Source organism: Protopterus annectens, chromosome 10.part0, assembly GCF_019279795.1.
Source record: "Protopterus annectens isolate FY-2018-M chromosome 10.part0, PAN1.0, whole genome shotgun sequence".
Taxonomy (NCBI): Eukaryota; Metazoa; Chordata; order Ceratodontiformes; family Protopteridae; genus Protopterus; species Protopterus annectens.
The window spans coordinates 1,183,389,770-1,183,410,824 of record NC_056744.1 but is presented as its reverse complement, the minus strand read 5'-3'; the positions used below and the strand labels follow the sequence as shown (position 1 = coordinate 1,183,410,824).

Sequence of the window (21,055 nt, the reverse complement as noted above, 5' to 3'; positions counted from 1 at the left end):
ATGTTGACCACCCAAGTAAGGTCGCCTGACCATTATCACAGGAATCTGACAAACAACAGGCTCAACAGGCATTTTTCTCTTCATGCTGATAAGCTGGGTGTGGTCACACAACTCCACATTAATCTTAATGCCACTAAAATAACACACATGCAGGCAATGAAACAACAAAATTAACCCTGCTACATAACTGCGACTTACAATGGAAATGTAGAATATGGATCTGTAGAAAAGGTTCTTGTAATAATTCTGGGGAGTCAAGTGCCAAACTAGAGGAGACATTTATTAATCAAGACCATTGAAACAGTAGAACATGGCACTATCTTGCTTCAACGAACGTGAAAAAAATGACAAAACAGAGGTCTCAAATTTTGTAAACATAAATTTTAAACTATGCATTACTCTACATTGTCATTAAATTGGCAGGTCTGCATCCTGTTTGCATCAGGAAAATGCTGCATCCATTTAAAAGCAACTTGCTTGCAAAATTTGCATAAAGTGAGTACTATGCCATATAAACTGCTCATGAATGTGTGACTACATGAAGCTGTCCACCTTTATTTACAGCACATGTGTACAAAGGTTTTCAGGTCTTTGAGAAAGGCAAGGGAGTAGAACTGAAGGTAACGTGACAGTTTCTGAATTCATGAACAAGCCTTTTGAGCTAACCTTTAAGCTATTAAACTTGCCTAATATTTAACCACTTATTACAGAAATGTTTTCTTTACTGGAATCAAGCCCTTAAAAATGCACACATTTGATTTTATTAGCAAAAATACTTAACACATTTATTCTGTGCAATAAACCACTTATGCAAATTATCAGGCACACTGTATTATAGTACTGAAAAAGGAAACTTTTCACAAATAATACAACTGCTTTTCAATGCCAAATCTTGTAAAGCTATACTGACAAGTAATTCTACCAGATGACCCAAGAAGCACTGTAAAAGGTAGCTGGCAAACTGCAGAAGCTTGAAATTTGCATGCATCTATATAGACTGCATCCTTTTAACAAAAGGTCTGAGTAACTTGCCAGCTTTCTGTCACAACAGAAGAAACACTAAACTAATAATCAGTGTGCTACTGTTGATCACTAAGCAGCCGATCATTTTCTGAGCAAGAATACCAGGTGCAATATATTGTACTAAAACAAAGAACAGATTTTGGAGGAAGAAGAAAAAAATGAAAGAAAACATAACAAATTATTACCTCTTAGATCGTCTCAGCATATTGGTATCAGGTAAAGAGAAATTAGACAGCACAGTCCAAAAGGAGTCAGACATGATTCTGTACAGCTGTCATGGCTGTAAGGATACGACGGGATCAAAACACTGGGCAGGGAAAGAGCCAAACACCAGCAGTGCTGGAGCCAGTAGAAATTCCCCATAGACTAAGGCTGTTCCATTCACATGAGGCAGAATATTGCTTCTCGCAAAGCCGTTTCAGCTTCTCAGCCTTGTTCTCTAATGATTCTAACTCTTATCTCACTGCCAGCCTCACACAAGGGAGGAGACATCAACGAGTGGCTGCAGTATCCCCTTAGCAGGCAAACAGTACCGTCTGACAATTGTGCTGTGCCTTTTAGTCATAAATACGTACATACATACCACCTGCACAGAATTCACAAGCAGATTCTGTCATTTATCTCACCTGAGGAATGTCATGGAACAGCAGTAGCAGCTACAGGGCACCTGGATTTCCCCCTTTATCCTCTTGTACTGTTGGAAAATCAAGGGCCCAGTAACTTGTGACCTGGCAGGGGAAAGGATTTCACTCACTGAACTTACAGCATGACTGTTGCTCTGTATGACCGACACCCACAGGAAAAACAAAAAATGAAGAAATAAAGCAAAAAAAAAAAAAGCAATGGATGCATTTCACATTACAAGAAATTTGTGTTTAGAGTAGCAAACTGTAACTACTGAGTGAGAACCTATACTGTTCACACATTACCTAGTCCTGTAAATGAGGCACACAAAGGGATGAGGCATGCAAAGAACTTTAGGCTGCACTATGTAATACTAGTTTATGAGAATTCCTCCTGCAATAAAATCAACTGCACACAAGAACTGCTACACAGTTTGCACCAATATCAGTCTACAGTGTTATGGAGAGCAATATGTGACAGTGAATGATTCTTACATAGAGGCTGTGTTTGCATTAAAATCACATAACGGCTTAAAAGATTCAGAAAAATCAATACTTCTACACATAAAAAAGGTAAGAAAAATACATGAAAAAGGAAAGTAAGACAAAATCCTATAAATAAGTTGCAAGAGCAAAAGGAATACTTATAGCTGAAGCTCAGCATTACTAATGTCAGATTATGTATGTTATTTACAGCAGGCTAACAACAGATCATATGCCTATGGAGGTAATGAGCTAGGTGAAAGAGTACAAATAACAGAATTGATTTTATTGATTTTATTTCTGCAGTTTATTTACTTATTTGACTGATATTTTGAATCTAGTCCCTGAATCGTTGAGAGCAATGTTTGATAGCTATGTCTTATGTCAGTCCACACAAACAAGTTAGCAGACATTAAAAGTATGCCAACCCAAGCTGTACCACTTAAATCACAAAGCCAGAGAAATACTGCCCATAACATCTGGTTGATCACTGTCAGCATCCCTGTAAAAAATAATACTTACCTCATCTCAACTGTCCACAGAAATCACAAAGCCATAATGATCACTGTCAGCAATGTTGTAAAAATACTTATCTTACCACCCCGACTCTCATCTCATTTGTCCACAGAAAGCTAAAATATTATTAAAAATGATCAAGTTGACCACTGCCAACCTTCTTTTTAAAATAACAGCAACACTAGCTCACTGTGCCACTCCTTATAATATGTGCAGGACTCTCCAGAATGTTCCCAATTTTATTTCAAGTAGTATAATTTAAAAAATGCTTCTTTCAGGCATGCCTTCATGCCTACATTTGAGTGTTTCGAGGTCTGTACTCCTTCAACCTTGCAGCACTGAGTAAGTTACATAAGTGAAGTCAACTGCAGCACCATGTGCTGGATCACCCGATGTTCACAGGTGCAGTTTCTTCTTTTTCTTGAGACAAATTAATTAGTTTTTAAAGCAAAGAAACATTGCTCTACAAAATACATAAATAAACAGGGAAAGAACACCCTTGCAAGAACGAGAAGCATGTAGCCATAGGCGATTGCCTAGTTTACGTATGTGTAAGGCCAGCAGTACACAGAAGAAGCAGTAAGTAGCAGACAGCAAGGATCAGTCACAAGGTCTGGACTCATTAACATAACCATATTTGATAAAATACTGGAAATACAGAAAGAGAAAAGCTCCCTTCTTCTTCTTTTGGCTTTTCCCGGTTAGGCGTTGCCACAGCGGATCACCTGTCTGCTCATGATTGGCAGTGGAGTTCTACAGTGTTGAGTTGCCAGCCCGGCGTCCAATCTTCCACAGAAGGCACACACATGCACGCACTCATGCTTAGGGCCAATTCAGAGTACCCAATCCACCTACAGCATGGTTTTGGGATGTGGGAGGAAACCGGAGCACTCGGAGGAAACCCATGCGACCACAGGGAGGACATGTAGACTCTTCTGCCGAGACTTGAACCAGAGAGCCTCTTGCTGTGAGGCGACAACATTAACTGCTGCACCTCCACGGCCGCCCTATCAAGAAGCTCTCTACTAATAATACCATATTAGACGTAATATCTCAAGACAGGAATTCAGCAGGCTGAAAGCCTGCACCGGGTTATGGCAGATGAGTTTCCTCCCTGACAAATGCAGGGTATTGCACTTGAGGAGTAAATATCTCAAGCTTTGTTTTTGTTAAAAAGGAAGCAAAGTGCTAACTGATTCTTTGTCTGTGTATTTTTTTGGGGTGGGTACTTCTTAAATGTTTTGCTTGCAAACACAGAAATATTTTTTTTTTTTAAGATATAAGAGTAACCTACAACAACTGTGAAGACCAAAATTTTGATTCCCATAATTGTAAAAATTAATGACATGGAAACTGTTTTTCCCCTGTAGCTTTCACACCCCAGCCTCTAAATATGTCCCCTGAGATCTCTGTACTGTGGAAAAGAAGGCACAAAATCATAGTTTTTATGATTTTAGGACATGCAGTTTGGGTTCTTACAACATCAAAAGACACCCATAGAAGCATGTGGTGGGTTTTAACTTATGTCATGGTGGCAAAAAATTTCTTTGGAGTCATAATATGAAAAAAAAAAAAAAAACAGCAGTAGAGCAAAGAGAAAAAAAAAAACAGCAACAAAAGCAAGTAGAATTTTGTACAGGATAAAAATGTTACTATAGTAGTTGTGATGACCCACCTGTGGACCAGTAATCAAAAAGCCTCACTCCTTACCACTGGTACCAGTGGGGGATATACACTGGGAGGAAGACAGGTATACACACACAGTATTTTCAGATGCAGCTCTCTGCATCAAGTACAATTTCCCTTAAGAACATGCAGAGACCACAGTCTGTCCGAGGCTGGTTCCTCTACCTTTCTCCAGATCCCCATTAAGACTCCCCACTGCGACAGCTATAGAGTTGAGATCTCAGCTGAGTGACCAAGCAAAGACCTTCAGCACTCTCTCTGTCCAACCAGTACTTCATATCCCTGCCCAAGTAGCTGGCTCACACACACACACACACACACACACACACACACACACACACACCTGGGAAAAGCTGGCATAAGGTTACTAGCTATGCCCCCTTGAGCCCAGAATATAAGGTAGATATCACTGCCAACAGTCAACTCCTTATCAGCTACTTTAAGGCCCTTAACAAAGAGTGTCCAGTCTTACTGTGTAATATTAATACTAACACAAATGGTAGTTTTACAAAGAGCAATGCTATTAGAAGTGGCCCACACAGTTTCACCAAATAAATATGCAAGTACTCTCAAAACTTAAAATGTCTCTACACAGATCAACCACAAGAAAGGTTTAAATATATTTAATAATAAATAATAAAAGAACAAGGCACTACTAAATACATATTCACAGAGACATCCGAGTACAAAATCACAGGAAATATTTAAAACAGCATTGCAGGACAGTCTCAGATAAATAAAGAAAAAACATGTAAACTAAGCTTCACTATATTTCTGACTGAATCTATGATAATTATACTATAATCTAAGAACTTATTAACAGAGCAAGGCAGATGTGGTGAATGGATCTTCTAGTTATTGTCAGGTCCAAGACAGAATGCAGAATTGCTCTGTCTCACTAAAAGACTTCTCAAATTAATATTTAAAATATTACTTCTAGGTTAGCTTGCAGAATGACATAATTTCTTGTAATCTGACTGCTAGTTCCCAGGCCCAAAACTACCACTGATGAAGATGGCAGTATTGAGCAACTTTAAAATATGCAGACAAGGGCTTCTCCTCAGATCTCTGACAGATGCTGAAAGTCATAAAACAATTGCATTCCTTCCTGCTTTCAAAACTAGTAATTACTTCACCCTAAAGACAATACAGAAAGTTTTCTAGTACAGACATTGTGTCTCTTGCTGCATTGAAAACTGAAAAATACCATCTTTTATGCCGTAGCCATAAAATAATTTAATTTCAGCTGTTTTTCTACAATTTACTAGACTGAGATTAACCTCCTGTATCCCAGTTTCCACTGTTAAAATATATACATTTAAACAGTTACAATAGTGCAGGCACATTTCTGTTCCTTTCCAATAGGGCACACTGTGGTTACATTTCAAACAGCACTTTGCAAATACCTTTTCAACACACGTTTGTACAAGCAGTTTGATATATGCATGACATACAGTTCTAATACATTTGTAACGCAAGCATCTTGTATAAATCATTTTGATATTCACCAATGACATATAATTATTTACAAAATTCCAGCTAGCTGGGCTGGTAGTATTCTCCTTTCATCACAGTAGTTTCCAAGAATAAGAATGTACATTCTCTTGCTCTAAAGAGTACTGATATGATCTTTGCTAGAATAACATACTTAGTTATGAAGACTAAAAAGGGAAAATAATTTAATTACAAAAGAGTACGGGAAAAAAACAACAAAGGTATTAAAATAAATGTAATACATACCAGATATGGAGTGGACAAATATGATTGAGACTACACTTCCTAGAAACTAAAAGGGAAGAGGGGCATGTGTTCAATAAAACCATTAGGAGGAGCATGTAAGAGAAGTGACTGAAGAGAGACTAATGGAGGTTGGGGGGCAGATTTTCCAAGTACCAGCGGTCAAAAGCTTCAGTCCCTATATGAGGAAAAAATTCATACAGTGCGGCAGACAGACAGAGGTCTCAGAACAGGTGGTAATGACATCATCACACAGAGACATTCAAAAGGCATGGGATAGATGGAATAGAGTACAAAACGGGGCAATTATGTGAAGCACTGCACCTTGCATAATTATAAACCCAGAAAACCAAGAAACATTGCTTCATGAAGTCTCATTCTCTTATAATCACTGGTTCTTTAACTATACTGCACCTGGAGGTACAATGAATCCTGGTTCCAGTAAAAGAGGTGACTACTTTAGCTTTGTGTGTGTGTGTGTGTGTGTGTGTGTGTGTGTGTGTGTGTGTGTGTGTGTGTGTGTGTGTGTGTGTGCGCGTGTGTGTGTGAATGTGTCACCCTATCTCTGGAGGGCTCCTCTACCTCCCACTTTTGTCAAGGAAGGGGTTGCCAATAATCCTGCTACAGCTCTGCTACCTTCCTGTGTGTTCTATGATATTTGTGTGATAAAACTGTTTGGTAAACACTACTTTTCTATTATGTATGAAAAAATAAAATACATACTTAAGTATTTAGTATGTAGAAAGATGTTCTTGGACAGAATTGTACAAGTAGAAAGAGACCACTTGGCAAAGGATACATTTAGCAGTGACAGTGGCACAACAGGAAGCATACTCACCTTTGGTGCAGACGATGGTGGGTTCAATTCCCATACCAGGGAGTGCGATTGCTGACACTGCAGTGCAACATAAAGGGGTGTTGCACTCCTGAATGTGTCCTTCAGGCGAGACGTTAAAATGAGATCCCATCTGCCTGACTCGGTCAGGTGGGTGTAAATGATCCCTCGGCACTTATCAAAAAGAGTAGGGGGAACTTTTGCCATACCCTGGCCAAATTTCCACTAGTAGTATAATCATCATCTCAGGTCTAATTAACAAGTTTGACTTAAGCTTAGTTTCTCACAGGGAAAGATTTAGAGATGTAATTGTCTGATCCTGTTGTTTCTTACTAAATTTAATGCATCTCACAAATAGAAGTAGCCTTCTTCGGTGATTAAATCTTTTATGACTCAAACTATGAGAAAAACCCATAAAGTATTTTAGAAAAGAATTACCGAATAGGTATTTGAACTGTAGCTAAAGATCAAGTCCCAAGAGATTCTTTCAGTTGTACTAGTAATCAGTTGAACTGGTTGAAACTACCATTTAACCTCCTTGTTTTTTATGAGAAGTAGGTGCATTCACCTAGGTCTAGAAAATAATGCTACAGCAGCATTATTTTCTTGCATAATCATATTTGGGTCCTTGGTTGGGAAGTGTTTTGGTATTTCCAGACAGTTGGATAAGTATCAGCAGATCCGTTATGACCTATATGTGCATGTGAACCCCACCCACACACACACACACATCGATGTCAGATGGAAGACACAAAGTCACAATGTTACATTCAGCAGGTAAAATACATGTTTCAGTTGTTCACTGTTCTCCCTCTACCTATTTAATATCTACTTACAGCAATACATGTGTAAAATACTGCATATCACACCAGAGCTGCCACTCTGTGTTAACGTTTGTTAAAGACCATGTATTAACACTTTAGGAAATCATAGTGCATACCATTGTTTCATTTTAATATGCAAAGTATTGAAAATCCATATCCATGTCTTGTGCATCATTTTCCTGAGATATGTTATGGATAATTTTTCTTTTGAGTAAGTAGTATATTTTTAGATTTCTGCTGTTAGCATTACACAGTCAGGAGGGGTTGGGCATCAGGCATTACATAACTGGACCAGTGACCCCAGGAATAAAAAAATGTTAAGAAATACCACTGAACTTAAAATACAGATTCTGAATGAAAAGAACACTGTGGAAGACCCCACCTAAGCATGACATCATGCACAATACACAGGCCAGCCTTCCATGTCGAGTCAATTTTATATGTTTCTGCTCAGGGGCAGCCATCTGCTAAAAGGTTCTGCAAATCTGAAACATGGATTCATGAAAGATGCTAGATGAGCTACAAAGTGACTTTGAGATCCTTAATGTCTCATTACACATTTGAAAAGCTTGTGTTCCTTCTTGTTTATGTATCACATCACTGTAGAATTGTATGTCCTGATTTGTAATTGTCCTGGCTGAAAACAGTTTTCAAAACCAATCAGAGTCCTATGAAGTTTTCTAAACTCTTAAGTTGGTATGAAGGGATCTTTCTTTTTGACACCAGCTGAAAATTTCAACAAGTGGGCTTCCCAGAATAATCCAGTCTCCTGTTAAACAAAGAATCTATGGAATGGAAAGGAGTTGCATTCCACTGAATGTTTTTAAAGCTGTTTACCACAAGAATTAGATTTTTATGTAACATGGAATAGGAATTATCTTTCTCAACTGATCACAGCTTGATTCCTTTCATTTTTGAGATGCCACTGACACTTTTTATATAAAATCTTGCATGACTTATCAGAAGGAGACAGATAAAAAACGTCTACCCCAGAGCTCGCAGGAATGGTCTTACAGTGATCTCTTGTTGCTGGGAAAAGTCTGTAAGGACTGTTTGACCCTCCTCTTGGTTGTGTTGGGCAGGACCTATCTTCATTAGAACTGAATCTATGGCTGCCCATAGAAAAGATGTTGATCCCAGAGAATGAGAGAGTAAAAATGTTTGGACAGATGGATAAGCAGTTCTCCTGCATAGGTCACTATCAGAGAGTCACTGAGGTAGGAAAAATTATGGAAAATTCTAAATCTGCTTTCTTTGCTGTGCAGGCACAAGACCCAAACATTTAATAAATACTCTGGGGGCTGTGGATAAATGATGCTGTGATATTTGGAACCCATTCATTTTTTTATAACAAAGTTTCATTAGAATATGAAGATAAGTATAGTATATAAACAGGCTGCCATAGATGAATTATGCTCAGTGAAAAGTAGTTCAACTTTGTATTTACAAATGTACTGAGGTTTGCTGGAGGTAGAACTGGTCCTGCCACCTTGTCTATCTATAGCCCAGAATTAAAGCTTTGGCCTCTTTGATCTAATGGTATCCTTTGTATCACCTTCTCTAATCAAATCTGATCTTTCAGTTGTATAACCTGTTGTACTTAATGAGGGTTGATATGATGAGCATGCATGTCCGAGTCCGAGTTGCCAGCCCGACGCCCAACCTTCAGCGAAGGCAAGCCCATTCGCACATGTCTTTCAGAGGCCACTCGATCATGGGGAGGACATGCAGACTGCACACAAAAGGCACTCCAGCCTATCAACCTGTGCTACAGGCCTACAGCTGACATTTATTTACTTGAGTATTTATGGGTGTTTCCATTTAATTCGTATAGATAGGAAAAGGGGTGCTGAGGATGAGTCTCCCACATAAATGCTTCTTTTAAGTTTAATAGAAGAAATAGTAGTAGTTTGCTGCAATTCTGTAGAAACAAAATTCTAAAGTCATTTTATTTCCTGTGTTTAGGGAGGAGCATGAAAAAAGTAGATGTAAATTAAGATATAAATATTTTAAAATATTAAAATTATGCACTATGGAGTGGTGAGTTTGAAGCACTTAGTAAGTGCCTGACTGGGTTTGCTGAAGGGTGTTAGTACATATGAGGGGTTTTAGTATAGCTGATGTTTTCATGGAATTTATATTAGTTTTCAGTAGGTCTTTGTCAAGGCTATTTGTTTCAATAGTTCTGTTCTTTGGCATGTAGCCATCTAATTATATATGTATGTGTATCAATACACAACTAATAAATTATGAATCAATAAAGAACTAAAAATAATAATAAAGAGCTTTATTAAAAAAAGTATCCCTCTCTCTCTTCCAAACGTTTTACTGCCTCTTAAACCTGTAACCTAAGAAGCCAAACAAGCGCCAATCCTTCCCTACAAAACCTTTCTCTCACACAGCACTCCACTAGACATTGCTTCTCTGTACTGGCCCCAAAACTATTAGTCACTTCCTCCTGATTTAACTGATCAGACAAAGTTTAGGCTATAATTCAAACAATACTTCCTAAAACAGTTTTATGCAACTGTCTTGTCACATAAATCAATATCTCCAACTGTGTAGTACCTTTACCTCCCACATATTTCACCTAAACTCTGATTCAGCTTACCAACACCATTACTGCTCTAAACCCATTACATATACTCTAGTCTCTTCTTTCACTTTACTGGTTTCTATTAGCTTTCCTAACTTAGCAACTACTGCCCATATTGCTAGCTGTTCTATTCTCCTATTCCCCATTTTCTATTCCAGTTATGTAACTGCACATCTGTCTGGTTTGTGAGATTTTCTATGCTTTTTCATAAATGTAAATCACTGTTACTTGTACACTGTACATTATTTTGTTATATTATGATGTAATGATGTAACCCGGGCTGCACCTTATATAGTCATTGCTTGGTCAGTGTTCTACCCCAGTAAATGCATTTAAATCCATAAATAGTATTAAAATGGCTTGTTTCCCTTGCAAGATACTTCTTCAAACCACAATGATAAGTATACCATATGAAATACAGATCTTTACAATACAAGGCGTTTAACCTTTCACTGTTTCAGTCATTAAAAAGGCTTGTGGTCTCACTAGATATTGTACATTTTAAGGTGTGTGAACCAATAGTTGATTGCTATTTGAATTGTGGAAAAAAATGTACTACACTCATACACACTGAAGGACTTCAGTATTCTTATGTTTCCCTGATACGGTAGGAATTTCAAGAGATTACCTACCCTACAGAAGAAAATGTGCTTGTGATTAAAGTCAGATTTAACAGACTGCAGACCAACACCATGCCAGATCATATAATAATTAAAAAGTCTGAGGTTCTGACAATATCAAGAATATGACAATCCTGAAGCCCTTAAATTACCCCTATATTTATACTTAACTAACCACACCCCTCCTTTATCTCTAGCCACTCAAAACTCTTGGCCCACCTCTTTCACTGCCCCTCCAAGTCCACTAGGCTCACAAATCACACTGCCTCACCCCCAACCAATACCAAACCACCTACACTAACTATGTTATAACCGATCAAGCAACAGTATGAAGTCCTTAACACCCCATATCACTATACCTGCCCAAAAAACTGTAACTCTCACCCTACCAATTCTTATCACACTATACCTGTTAACTATATGTCCCAGACACACCCAGGTTTTCATTATCCAAAGTACCAAACTAGTACTCCCACATTTCTGATCAACACTAATCACCCTACTCACTACCTAATCAACAAAACACCTATAAACCAAACATAATCTACCCCAGGTCCAAAACATAGATAAACTACTACATAAACTGATGAAGCTAATAATGTATCTTAGAAAAACATAAATATAGATGGAGACATACATCCAAACCCAGGCCCTCCATCAAATGACAGTGCAAATAAAACATCCTTGTTTCCAAGACCTCCTGACTCCTTCTTATTTGCCACCTTAATATTAGAAGCCTAAATAATAAAATTCATAATCTACATGCTCTTTTAGCAACTTACCTCCCTGACATTATGTGTCTCACAGAAACCTGGCTCAAACCAGAGACCAAAGATAACGAAATCCTGCCACCTGGCTGTGGTGGTACTGCTGTGCTCTTCAAAAGCACACTTAACAACCCTAAAACTACAACTAAATAAAGAAAAAGTATTAAATCTATATTCCACTGGGAACAGCTGTGACACACTTGAGAGCACTCTAAGTTGGCTGACAAATAACTTCCCACAAGAAACCATAATTCTGGGAGATGTCAACATTGACTGGAATCAATGTGTGTCAGAGACAGACCCAACCAATATCAATCTCCATGGCTTCTCACAAAATATTACCACCTCTACTAGAATTGAAGTATCCTAGACTGGATACTCACTAACCATAAACCCGAACTTATAAATCTGGGACTATTACTAATGAGCTCAGTGATCACCTCATTACTTATATGGTAAAAGCAAAAGTGGTAGCTGCCACCTCCTGTACTCAGGACTGTTAGAAGCACCAAACATTTTGACATCACTAGATTCAAATGAGCTGCAGTCCTGTAACTGGTCAATCCTAAAACACCTCCCACTAGAAGAAGCTGTAATAAAATTTAACTCCACATTTCTAAACATACTTGAAAGACTCCACAGCCAAAATCAAAGCTAGAAACAAAGCATGGAATAAATGAAAACTAAGAAATGACACAAAAAATCTATCTTAATGGACAAAAGAACTACTATTTCCAACTACAACATAAACATCAAAACAACACGCAAAAATTTTGGACAGAAATATACAAACTTCTCCATCCAGGCAGATCCTCCACCCCCACACCAGCAAACCCCACAAGTCCCACCCAGAAGACCACAACAACCTGTCCCTACTGCATACATCCGATCCTTACTAAGAAACTAAAGCCAACCACTCTCGCGGCAGACCTACTCCAGCAGACGATGTTATAGCCTATCCCATCTCAATCTTAATTAATCGGACCATAACTGAATCCACAATCCCTCCATATGGAAAATCTCCCATGTCATCCCCTCCATAAAGGTGGCTCATCCACTGACCTCTCAAACTACAGACCAATAGCCATTTTGTCACCACTGGCAAAAATCATGGAAAAAGTATTCACAAACAACTCATCCACTACCTAACTCCCAGCATGGCTTCAGGCCCAAACCTTCTATTTTCCATCTTTATTAATGATCTTAACAAAGTCATCCCAGAGTCTACATGTATTCAATATGCTGATGACTTTAATTTGCTCAGATAGATCCCCAACTATTCTATTATCCAAAACTCAAGACTGTTTCACTGCAGTTGAGAATTTTCCATCCTACCCATAAAACACCAACTTTTCCCTTTTGTGTACAATCCAACAATGGAACCACCATCACCCCGTTACCATTGACAACAAACTCAGATTTGATGTGCACATCAACCAAACTATCAAAACTGTTAATAAGAAACTCTTTCTACCCTCTTGTATGCCTCCCCCATACTTACAAAAAAAAAAAATCGGATCTATCTAAACTCTCTTGTTGTTATAATCATATTGCAAGATTTGCCACAGGCCTGCCCTACAAAACCCATCACTGTACTAATCTTCAGAACCTAGGTTGGATAGAACTACCAAATCTACTTCTACAGAAGCAACATACCAACCTAAATAGACTAAGATCATCTCACAGATTACCCTCAACCTACTCAGTGAAATTACTATCCTCCTAGGCCTCAAAGCCATCTACTCCCCCCTGAAAACTACTTGTTAGGTTTGTTTCTTATAATAATTGTTCACTGTACATCCTAATGTAACTTTTTCTTACCTGTGTATACTAACTATATGATGCTTTGTTTTTCTCTTTATAATTGTTACTGTACATACTAATGTAACTTTTTTTTCTTCCCTGGGTATTTAGTGCATAACTACAATCGTATGTTAGCTGTCAAACATTGTTGTAACCTACTATGTACTATTGGAACTTTTGTAACCTACTATGTACTATTAAATGGACATGTGTCCAGTCGGACTTTCCCGGTCAACAAATGTAAAATAAATAAAATAAATAAATAAAAATGAACAGGCAGCCCATATTAACATGTACAGATATAGTATCATAGTACATGACCATATCCGACTACAGTAGACAAGTATATTTCTTAAATGTTTGGCAGTCAAAATACACCTCAATGAAAATGAACTCTGAACAAGAATCATCATCATCATCAACCACCTTTTTTCCATTTTCTACATGGGGTTGGAGTATCGTGTCAACTGTTGCCACCTCCCCACATTCAATGCCACTGTCCTACCTTCTATGACACTCACTCCCGACTGTCGCAAATATTCTTTCACACAATCCATCCACCTCTTTTGCAGGACATTCTCTTTTCCTCTTGCCTTCTTCCTGTCTATCCCAAATCATATTTACCAGATTGTCTTCTGCTTTTCTGCACATGTACCCAAACCACTGTAACCCATTCCCTTTAACCTTTTCTGCAATCAGAGCTACTTTGGCTTCTCTCCGATGTGCTCATTTCTTTGTCCAACACTGTGCATCCTACTACCTTCTCATGCACTTCATCTCCATCACCTCTATGATGCTTTACTGTCCAGGTTTCCACACCATACAGTAGTACTAGTCGTGCTACTGTTTTGTACACCTTATTTTTTAGCTTCTTTGGCGTTCTTCTGTCATACCCTACTCTTGACACACTGTGCCAGTTGGCTGCAGCCCCTATGATTCTAGCTTTGACCTCCTCATTCAAACTTCCCTTCCCCTAAACCACCCCTCCCAGATAATTAAAGCGGTTAACCTGTGCCACTATTCTGCCTTCTATCTCAATTCTCACCTTCCTCTGGTTTCCTCTATTTGCTCCCATTACAGCTGTCTTATCTGTACTCGGTTTCATTCCATGTGCCTTCAATTTTGCTTTTCATTCCTCCATCCTTTGCTGAAGTTCTTGCTTAGAGTCTGCCTGTAATACCACATTGCCTGCATGCAAAAACTTTGTTGATCTGTCCCCTCCAACCTGTTTGCTAATGTAGTCCATCACCATTATGAACAGTAGCAGGCCCAGAACTAAACCCTATTGGATACACACACTTCCACTGGGAACCCCTCTAAGACCAAACACTGTTCGAACTTGAGTCATTAGTTCCTCATACATACCCTGTACTAATTCTACCAATGTTTCTGGGACTTCAAACCACCACAGGCCGATACATATCGGCTTTCTTGGGACATTGTCATATGCTTTCTCCAAGTCCAGGAATGCCCAGTTGGACTCTTTCCTCATCTCTAGCTTCTTCTCAAGTTCAAGTATCTGTCTCACTGCACATGTCTGTGCTGCATCCTGATCTGAATCCAAACAGCTCAACTCCCACTTACATTCTACTAGTCTACATATCCATTTATCAATCACCCTCTCCAGAACTTTCATGCAATGTGTCAGGAGTTTGATGCTTCTGTACTGCCCACAGTTGTGGATGTCCCCTTTTGCTCATGTACACTGCCACGAGTATGCTTATTCTCCAGTCATCTGGGATAAACCTTTCTCTCCACACTGTTATAAATGCCCTCAGGAGCCATTTTACCCTATCTAATCCAACATGCTTATCCATACCTGCTGTGACCTCACCTGAGCCTGCTGCTTTCTCTGACTTCATTTTCCTTAGTGCTGTTCTTAAATTTTCTATAGTGGGCTCCCCCTCTTCGTTCATCATAGTCTGTGTCTAGTGCAGTACAGTTTCTGTTGATTTTTCTTCATTCAGAAGCTGCAAGAAGTACTCTTTCTAGCTGCCACCGATGCCCTGTGGACTGCTGAGCAGGTGATTGCTGGCATTCCGTATGAAGGGAGTCTGACTATCTTCTTTCTCTTTGCCTTGTAATCCGATATTGTTTTTTGTGTCGTCTACTGAGTCACTTTCCAGAAGCCGGTAGAGAGCTTCTGTTGCTTGTTCTTTGCTATTACAACTACTCTCTTAGCCTCTTTGTTATTCAACCAGTTTTCCTTCCTAGCCCGGTCCATCTACTTTTTACTGCACTCCTTTCTTTTGATGACTTCCTGGACTTATGCACTCCTTCAGCAGCTTTTGTTATGTAACTTATTTCCACACCTGGCTCGACTGCATATCTGTTCACATATGCTGTTTTGAGGCACTGCCATTCTTATTAAAAACTCCATCTATTTCGTCTTCTTCAGGTGCCAGAGTCCTGTGTAATTCCTTGAACTGCTGTATTTTCTCTGCAGTCACATTCCAGATCTTCAGCCTGGTCTCTGTTGACCTTAAAGCCTTTTCTGACCACTGTTTGCAGCTGATTGTGGTAAGCAGTGGTTTATGCAGTGGGCCAACTGTTTTCGTGGGGATGACTGAAATCACTGATTCTACCTCGATGCCCTTTCCTTACTAGGAGGAAGTCTACCTGAGTTGCATGTTGGTCACTTACATATGGGATCATGTGATTCTCTCTCTTGCTGAACCATTTAATGGTCACCAACAAGCCATTTGTCAGACAGAAGTCAAAAATGGTCTCTACTTTATTCTTGTTCATACCTGTCAACTGTCCAGATTTTTGACTCATATTTTTGGTCTGTTCCTCATAAAATCTATGGTTTTCTGGGAAACCACTGCAGACTGAAGACACTAAATAACAACAAACATTTGAGTTTAAGACTTCACATCCTTCAGAAAATTCTTACTAATGCAAAACCTGTTACTCTAGCAACTTTCAAAGCTTATAGAGCAGTACTTAAAATCTGTCCCTATTTTTGGGTCTCTGTCCACCTATTATTTTAAGCTTTGTCCAGATTTCTAGCACTAAGAGGTTGAAAGGTATGTTCCTGTTGCCACACCCACGTGTACCCAGGAAGTCCTCATATCCTGCTCTGTCTGTCCAGATATGTGTTTTCAGGTCACCCAATATCAACACCAATTCAAGAAACAAGAGCAAAATGTAAAGGACTTGCAAGGAAAACAAACAGCTAAATTGAAGAAAAGTGCTAGACAGAATGGCTGCTGAACAAGAGAAAACCGTTCTTGTAGTACATAGTGTAGGAACTTCAGTAAAGTAACAAAGAAATACCTTTACTATGAGACAGGTTCAAATACAGCACTTACATGATTACATAAGGAACTTTTCAGAAGCTATTAAAAAGTTATTTTGGCATCCCCTGGAGTTCTGGCTCTCAGTCAGATAAGCCCATCTTCAAAATGCATGGATTCCCAACACAATATGCCATTCTAGCATGGCAGGCTTTAAAAGTTAATGGTTTAAGAAACCCAACCAAATAAAACTGTGATAGTTAAAGCTATGACATAAGTGATAGGTAGAGTCATTTGACCAGGAATGACAGTAAGCAATAGACATGGGACACACCTCAACCAAATGCACAAAACAATGGATTAAAGGAATGATCTAATTATAAGAACAAAAAAACACATGCTCACATCAAAAATAAACCATCTGAGTTTTACATTGTAAACAGAATGGAATATTTGCAGCATCTTTCATAACTTTTTAAGTTACATATTTTACCTTGATATCCACTCTATCTGCTAACCCACACTAAAGGGTTATGAGACCCAAATGGGGCTTAAAATGCATACTATTTAAACTGATGTGGTGACTGTATGTAGGCAAATGAAGGTAAAGCTCTAAAACAGCTAGAACCCCCCCCCCCCAAAAAAAAAAAACAGTATTTTGCCTTTATGGCAACTAGTGCAAGTTAAAGAGTGCACTTTTTTCAACCTTATTATTATTCTGCTTAAATATCATATTTTTCAGAGTGGGAGTAAGTTAATAAAAGCAGCAATATGGTGTCAAGTTAAAAGGCACAGCTTTGAAAGTTATGATGGAATAAACTGAGATCAGTTTTGCACTACAAAAATCATATTTTGTTTTGTCTGATGCAGTTAATTACCAACTCGTACGAGTAATAACTGCTCTGCAAACTTCATTGCTTTTTAATAGATTACTTTTGAGGTCTTCAAAATAGAAGCTCTGCTGTCTAATTTTATGATACCTTTCCCTAATTGAGCAGTAACTGGGGAGACGTGGATGACAAAGGCATGGTGAACCATTTACTACATGGAGAATTACCACTGGTGAGTGGTACCCTATTACTGGATCAAAGTTTATCCAGGTATTGACAAAAACTGACTGAGTAATTCAGGGCCCAACAGAGGATAGTAATCTACTAACACTGGGAATAAACACGCAAAACTGCAGTCCCAAAAAAGTTGTCAGCTCGACACTGAATGTTGAGATTATAAAGTTTAACAAAGGTGTGACTACTCTTTTACACAGCAGCATGACAAGTCTGTAGCGGAACATCTGGCTGAAGCACACCCTCAAAATATGAACTTCAAAGCACTTCCTTCACAGTTTTATCAGATAAAAACAACAACAAAAAAAAAATGAACTGCACCAGGCTAGCCAAAGAGAATGACTTGCTCAGGTGAAAGCTAGCTTCATTGGAATATTAACTCCATATTTAACAAACAAATAAAAACAGCTTTTCCCTCCTTGATGAATTCATTGTAGTAATATCAACATCTACAAAAAAGTAATTTCTTGCCACAGAAAAAAGGGCTCCTAAGTGTTTTTCTTTTCCTGTGAACACCTAGAATGGTAGGTCTGTCATGAGTCAAAAGTCACAAATCTAACAGCTACAACAATATAGGTTTATCTCTACCTTAGCCGGCATTTTCTTTCAGGGGGGAAGAGAATATGTATATTAATATATTTTGTCAGAGACCTTTACTCTATAAACCCAATTTCTGTTCAGACATTTTGACAGATCAGCTAACGTGTAGAAGGAAACCTGAATATATGGGATTATGATCACGTCTCCTCTCCAGTCATAACCAGCTTATTGTGTTCCACATATGGATGCCAAAAGAATTTGTCTCTACAGCTCGAGAGGTGAAACTTGGCATCCATTTCAACAGCATATAATAAAGGGTTACGATCAGTGACTTGATCATAATTCTTTGTAGTGCATGGAGCTTTACCTGCTTCATTTACTATCAATTACAGAAAAATGTAAGAATGTAAAGTGCTTTACTGGCTTTGAAAGCGAGTAAACCATTTAGCATTGTCAAATACACGGCAGCACATCTTTCAGCTTTTTCCTTAAGAATTCTGAACAAATCCAAAAATAATCGGGGACAAGGGCTCAAAGTGAAGGGACAGTTTTTAAATAGCTCTCTTATTAACCACAGGTTTCACATTGATAAGTACTTTCAGAACAATAGGTAGTATTAAACTCTAATGTCTGGAATTACTGACTGGCTGTAATCCTCAGTAATTTACCAGAAAATCAACAAATTTATGACAGACAGAGCAAAAATATGAGACAAAGTCAAGGACAGTTGACGGCATGAACAGCAGGCAGAAACAAAGTTTTTTTTACCTTCTACTGCTGTTCTTTGCTGGATGGCACTGTCTCTCAATGCTGAAGTGGAATCTGGGCACTCAACACAACAAAGTACAGTTGTGTACCTACCATAAATGTAGATGTTCGAGTGTATTCACTGTTGCAGTCATTACAATTGGGTTATCCTGCTTGCAGGCTACCCGCAGTCGGCCTGAATTCCAAAGTCCAGGTCTGGCATCGGTTGCTGTCGCCTCCTCCCTGACGTCAGTGCGCCAGGGGTATAAAAGATGCAGCCGACGCCATTTTCTTCAGTTTTTCTTGCCCCAGATGTCAGGTGCCCCCAAACGGGTAGGCTAAAAATATGTCTATAAAGCATGCATGCACCAAGTAACAAGTTTCCTTCATCTACAAGCAAATACACCACATAGGTTGTATAGAATAGAGAAGTACAGGTAAGGTCCAGCAAAGATAAGGGGGATGGTGGGAGGGTAACCTGGACTGCAACAGTGAATACACTCAAACATCTACATTTATGGTAGGTACACAACTGTACTATGTTCATCGTGTTTCACTGTTGCAGTCATTACAATTGGGTTGAATCCCAAAGCTAAGGTTGGGAGGCTGGAACTAAATAGGATTAGGAGCAGCTATGACGCCCTGCAGGACTGCAGTGGCAAAGCCTGTCCTGGATTTGGAGTAGAGTGGTAAGTGTAGTGCTTTGTAAAAGTGTGCACTGAACTCCAGGTTGCAGCCTCTAAAATGTCTTTGGTTGGGACTCCCCTGAGGAAGGCTGCTGAAGTGGCTGCTGCTCTGGTTGAATGTGGCCTAATGCCCTTAGGCACTGACTTGCCATGTTGAGAATAGCATTAATGAATGCAGTGACCTATCCACTTTGAAATAGTCTGCTTTGAGATAGCCTTTCCTTGTGATCCTGCAGCATATGCTACCAGTAATTGCTCAGTCTTTCTGAAAGCTTTGGTTCTGTCCAAGTAGAAGCACAGTTGTCTGTGTATGTCCAAAGAATGCAGAAGTTTCTCACCCTTATTCTGTGGGTTTGGATAAAAGGTGGGCAAATGAATAGTTTGGTTGAGGGCCACACTGGACACTACCTTAGGCATAAATGTGGGGTTTGTCCTTAGAGAAACTCTATCTGGATGGAAAATGATAAAAGGTTCCACAGCCATGAGTGCCTGTAGCTCTGAGACTCGTCTTGCAGAGGTTATTGCTAGGAGCAGAGCTGTTTTCCATGATAAAAAATTTATATCAGCTGTAGCGGCTGGTTCAAAAGGAGGCAGAGTGAGTTTTTCCATGACATAATTGAGGTCTCATGCTGGTATTGGTGACCTCCGTGGAGGCCATAAGTTTTTGGCTCCTCTGAGATACTGCCTTAATAAAGGATAACAGAAAATAGGTGGCTCTGTATTGTAATGTGCTGAACTGGCAGAGGCATGAATCTTAACTGATGAAAAGGATAGTCCTTTGTCCAGCATCTCAGTTAAGTATTGCAAAATCTGAGGGATATTTGGAACAGTGATGTCAATTCCTTGTGCCTGGTTCCAAGCACAGAATTTCTTCCATTTTTCTGCATAAGATTTTCTGGTACTGGGCCACCTAGCGTCCAAGATAACATCCATCACCGCTTTAGACAGAGGGGTGTTTTGAAAAGTTATATTATCCGCCATGCTGCCAGATTTAAGGTCCTGAGTTGGCTGTGCAGGATCTGATTGTTGTGTTGGGTCAGTAAGTGAGGAATTTGAGGTAATGTCCATGCTGGGCACTGAGTCAAGTTCCTTAGGATTGGGTACCAGTGCTGGTGGGGCCAGTCTGGGGCAATCAGTATAATTTTTGGCTTCTCTTGTCTGACCTTTAGGAGTACTTTGGGGAGGAGAGGCAGTGGAGGAAAGTCATATACTGATAAGTTTTCCCAACTGAAAGATAGAGCATCCACTTTCCATGCTTGCTTGTGA

General features: G+C 39.1%; 1 protein-coding gene across 7 annotated transcripts in view; it reads right to left on the bottom strand.

Moving 5' to 3' along the window:
* Window positions 1-21,055, bottom strand: part of MAST2 (microtubule associated serine/threonine kinase 2) — a 2,532,505-nt gene that overhangs the window by 1,330,266 nt on the left and 1,181,184 nt on the right. The window contains exon 1 of one of the 7 annotated variants that reach the window (XM_044085939.1): window positions 1,209-1,450. The exons of the other annotated variants lie outside the window; for them this stretch is intronic. Coding sequence (XP_043941874.1) covers window positions 1,209-1,282 — 74 coding nt within the window. The 5' untranslated portion in view covers window positions 1,283-1,450. Of the gene's footprint in view, window positions 1-1,208; window positions 1,451-21,055 lie in introns of those variants that run through there. 7 annotated transcript variants of the gene reach the window in all.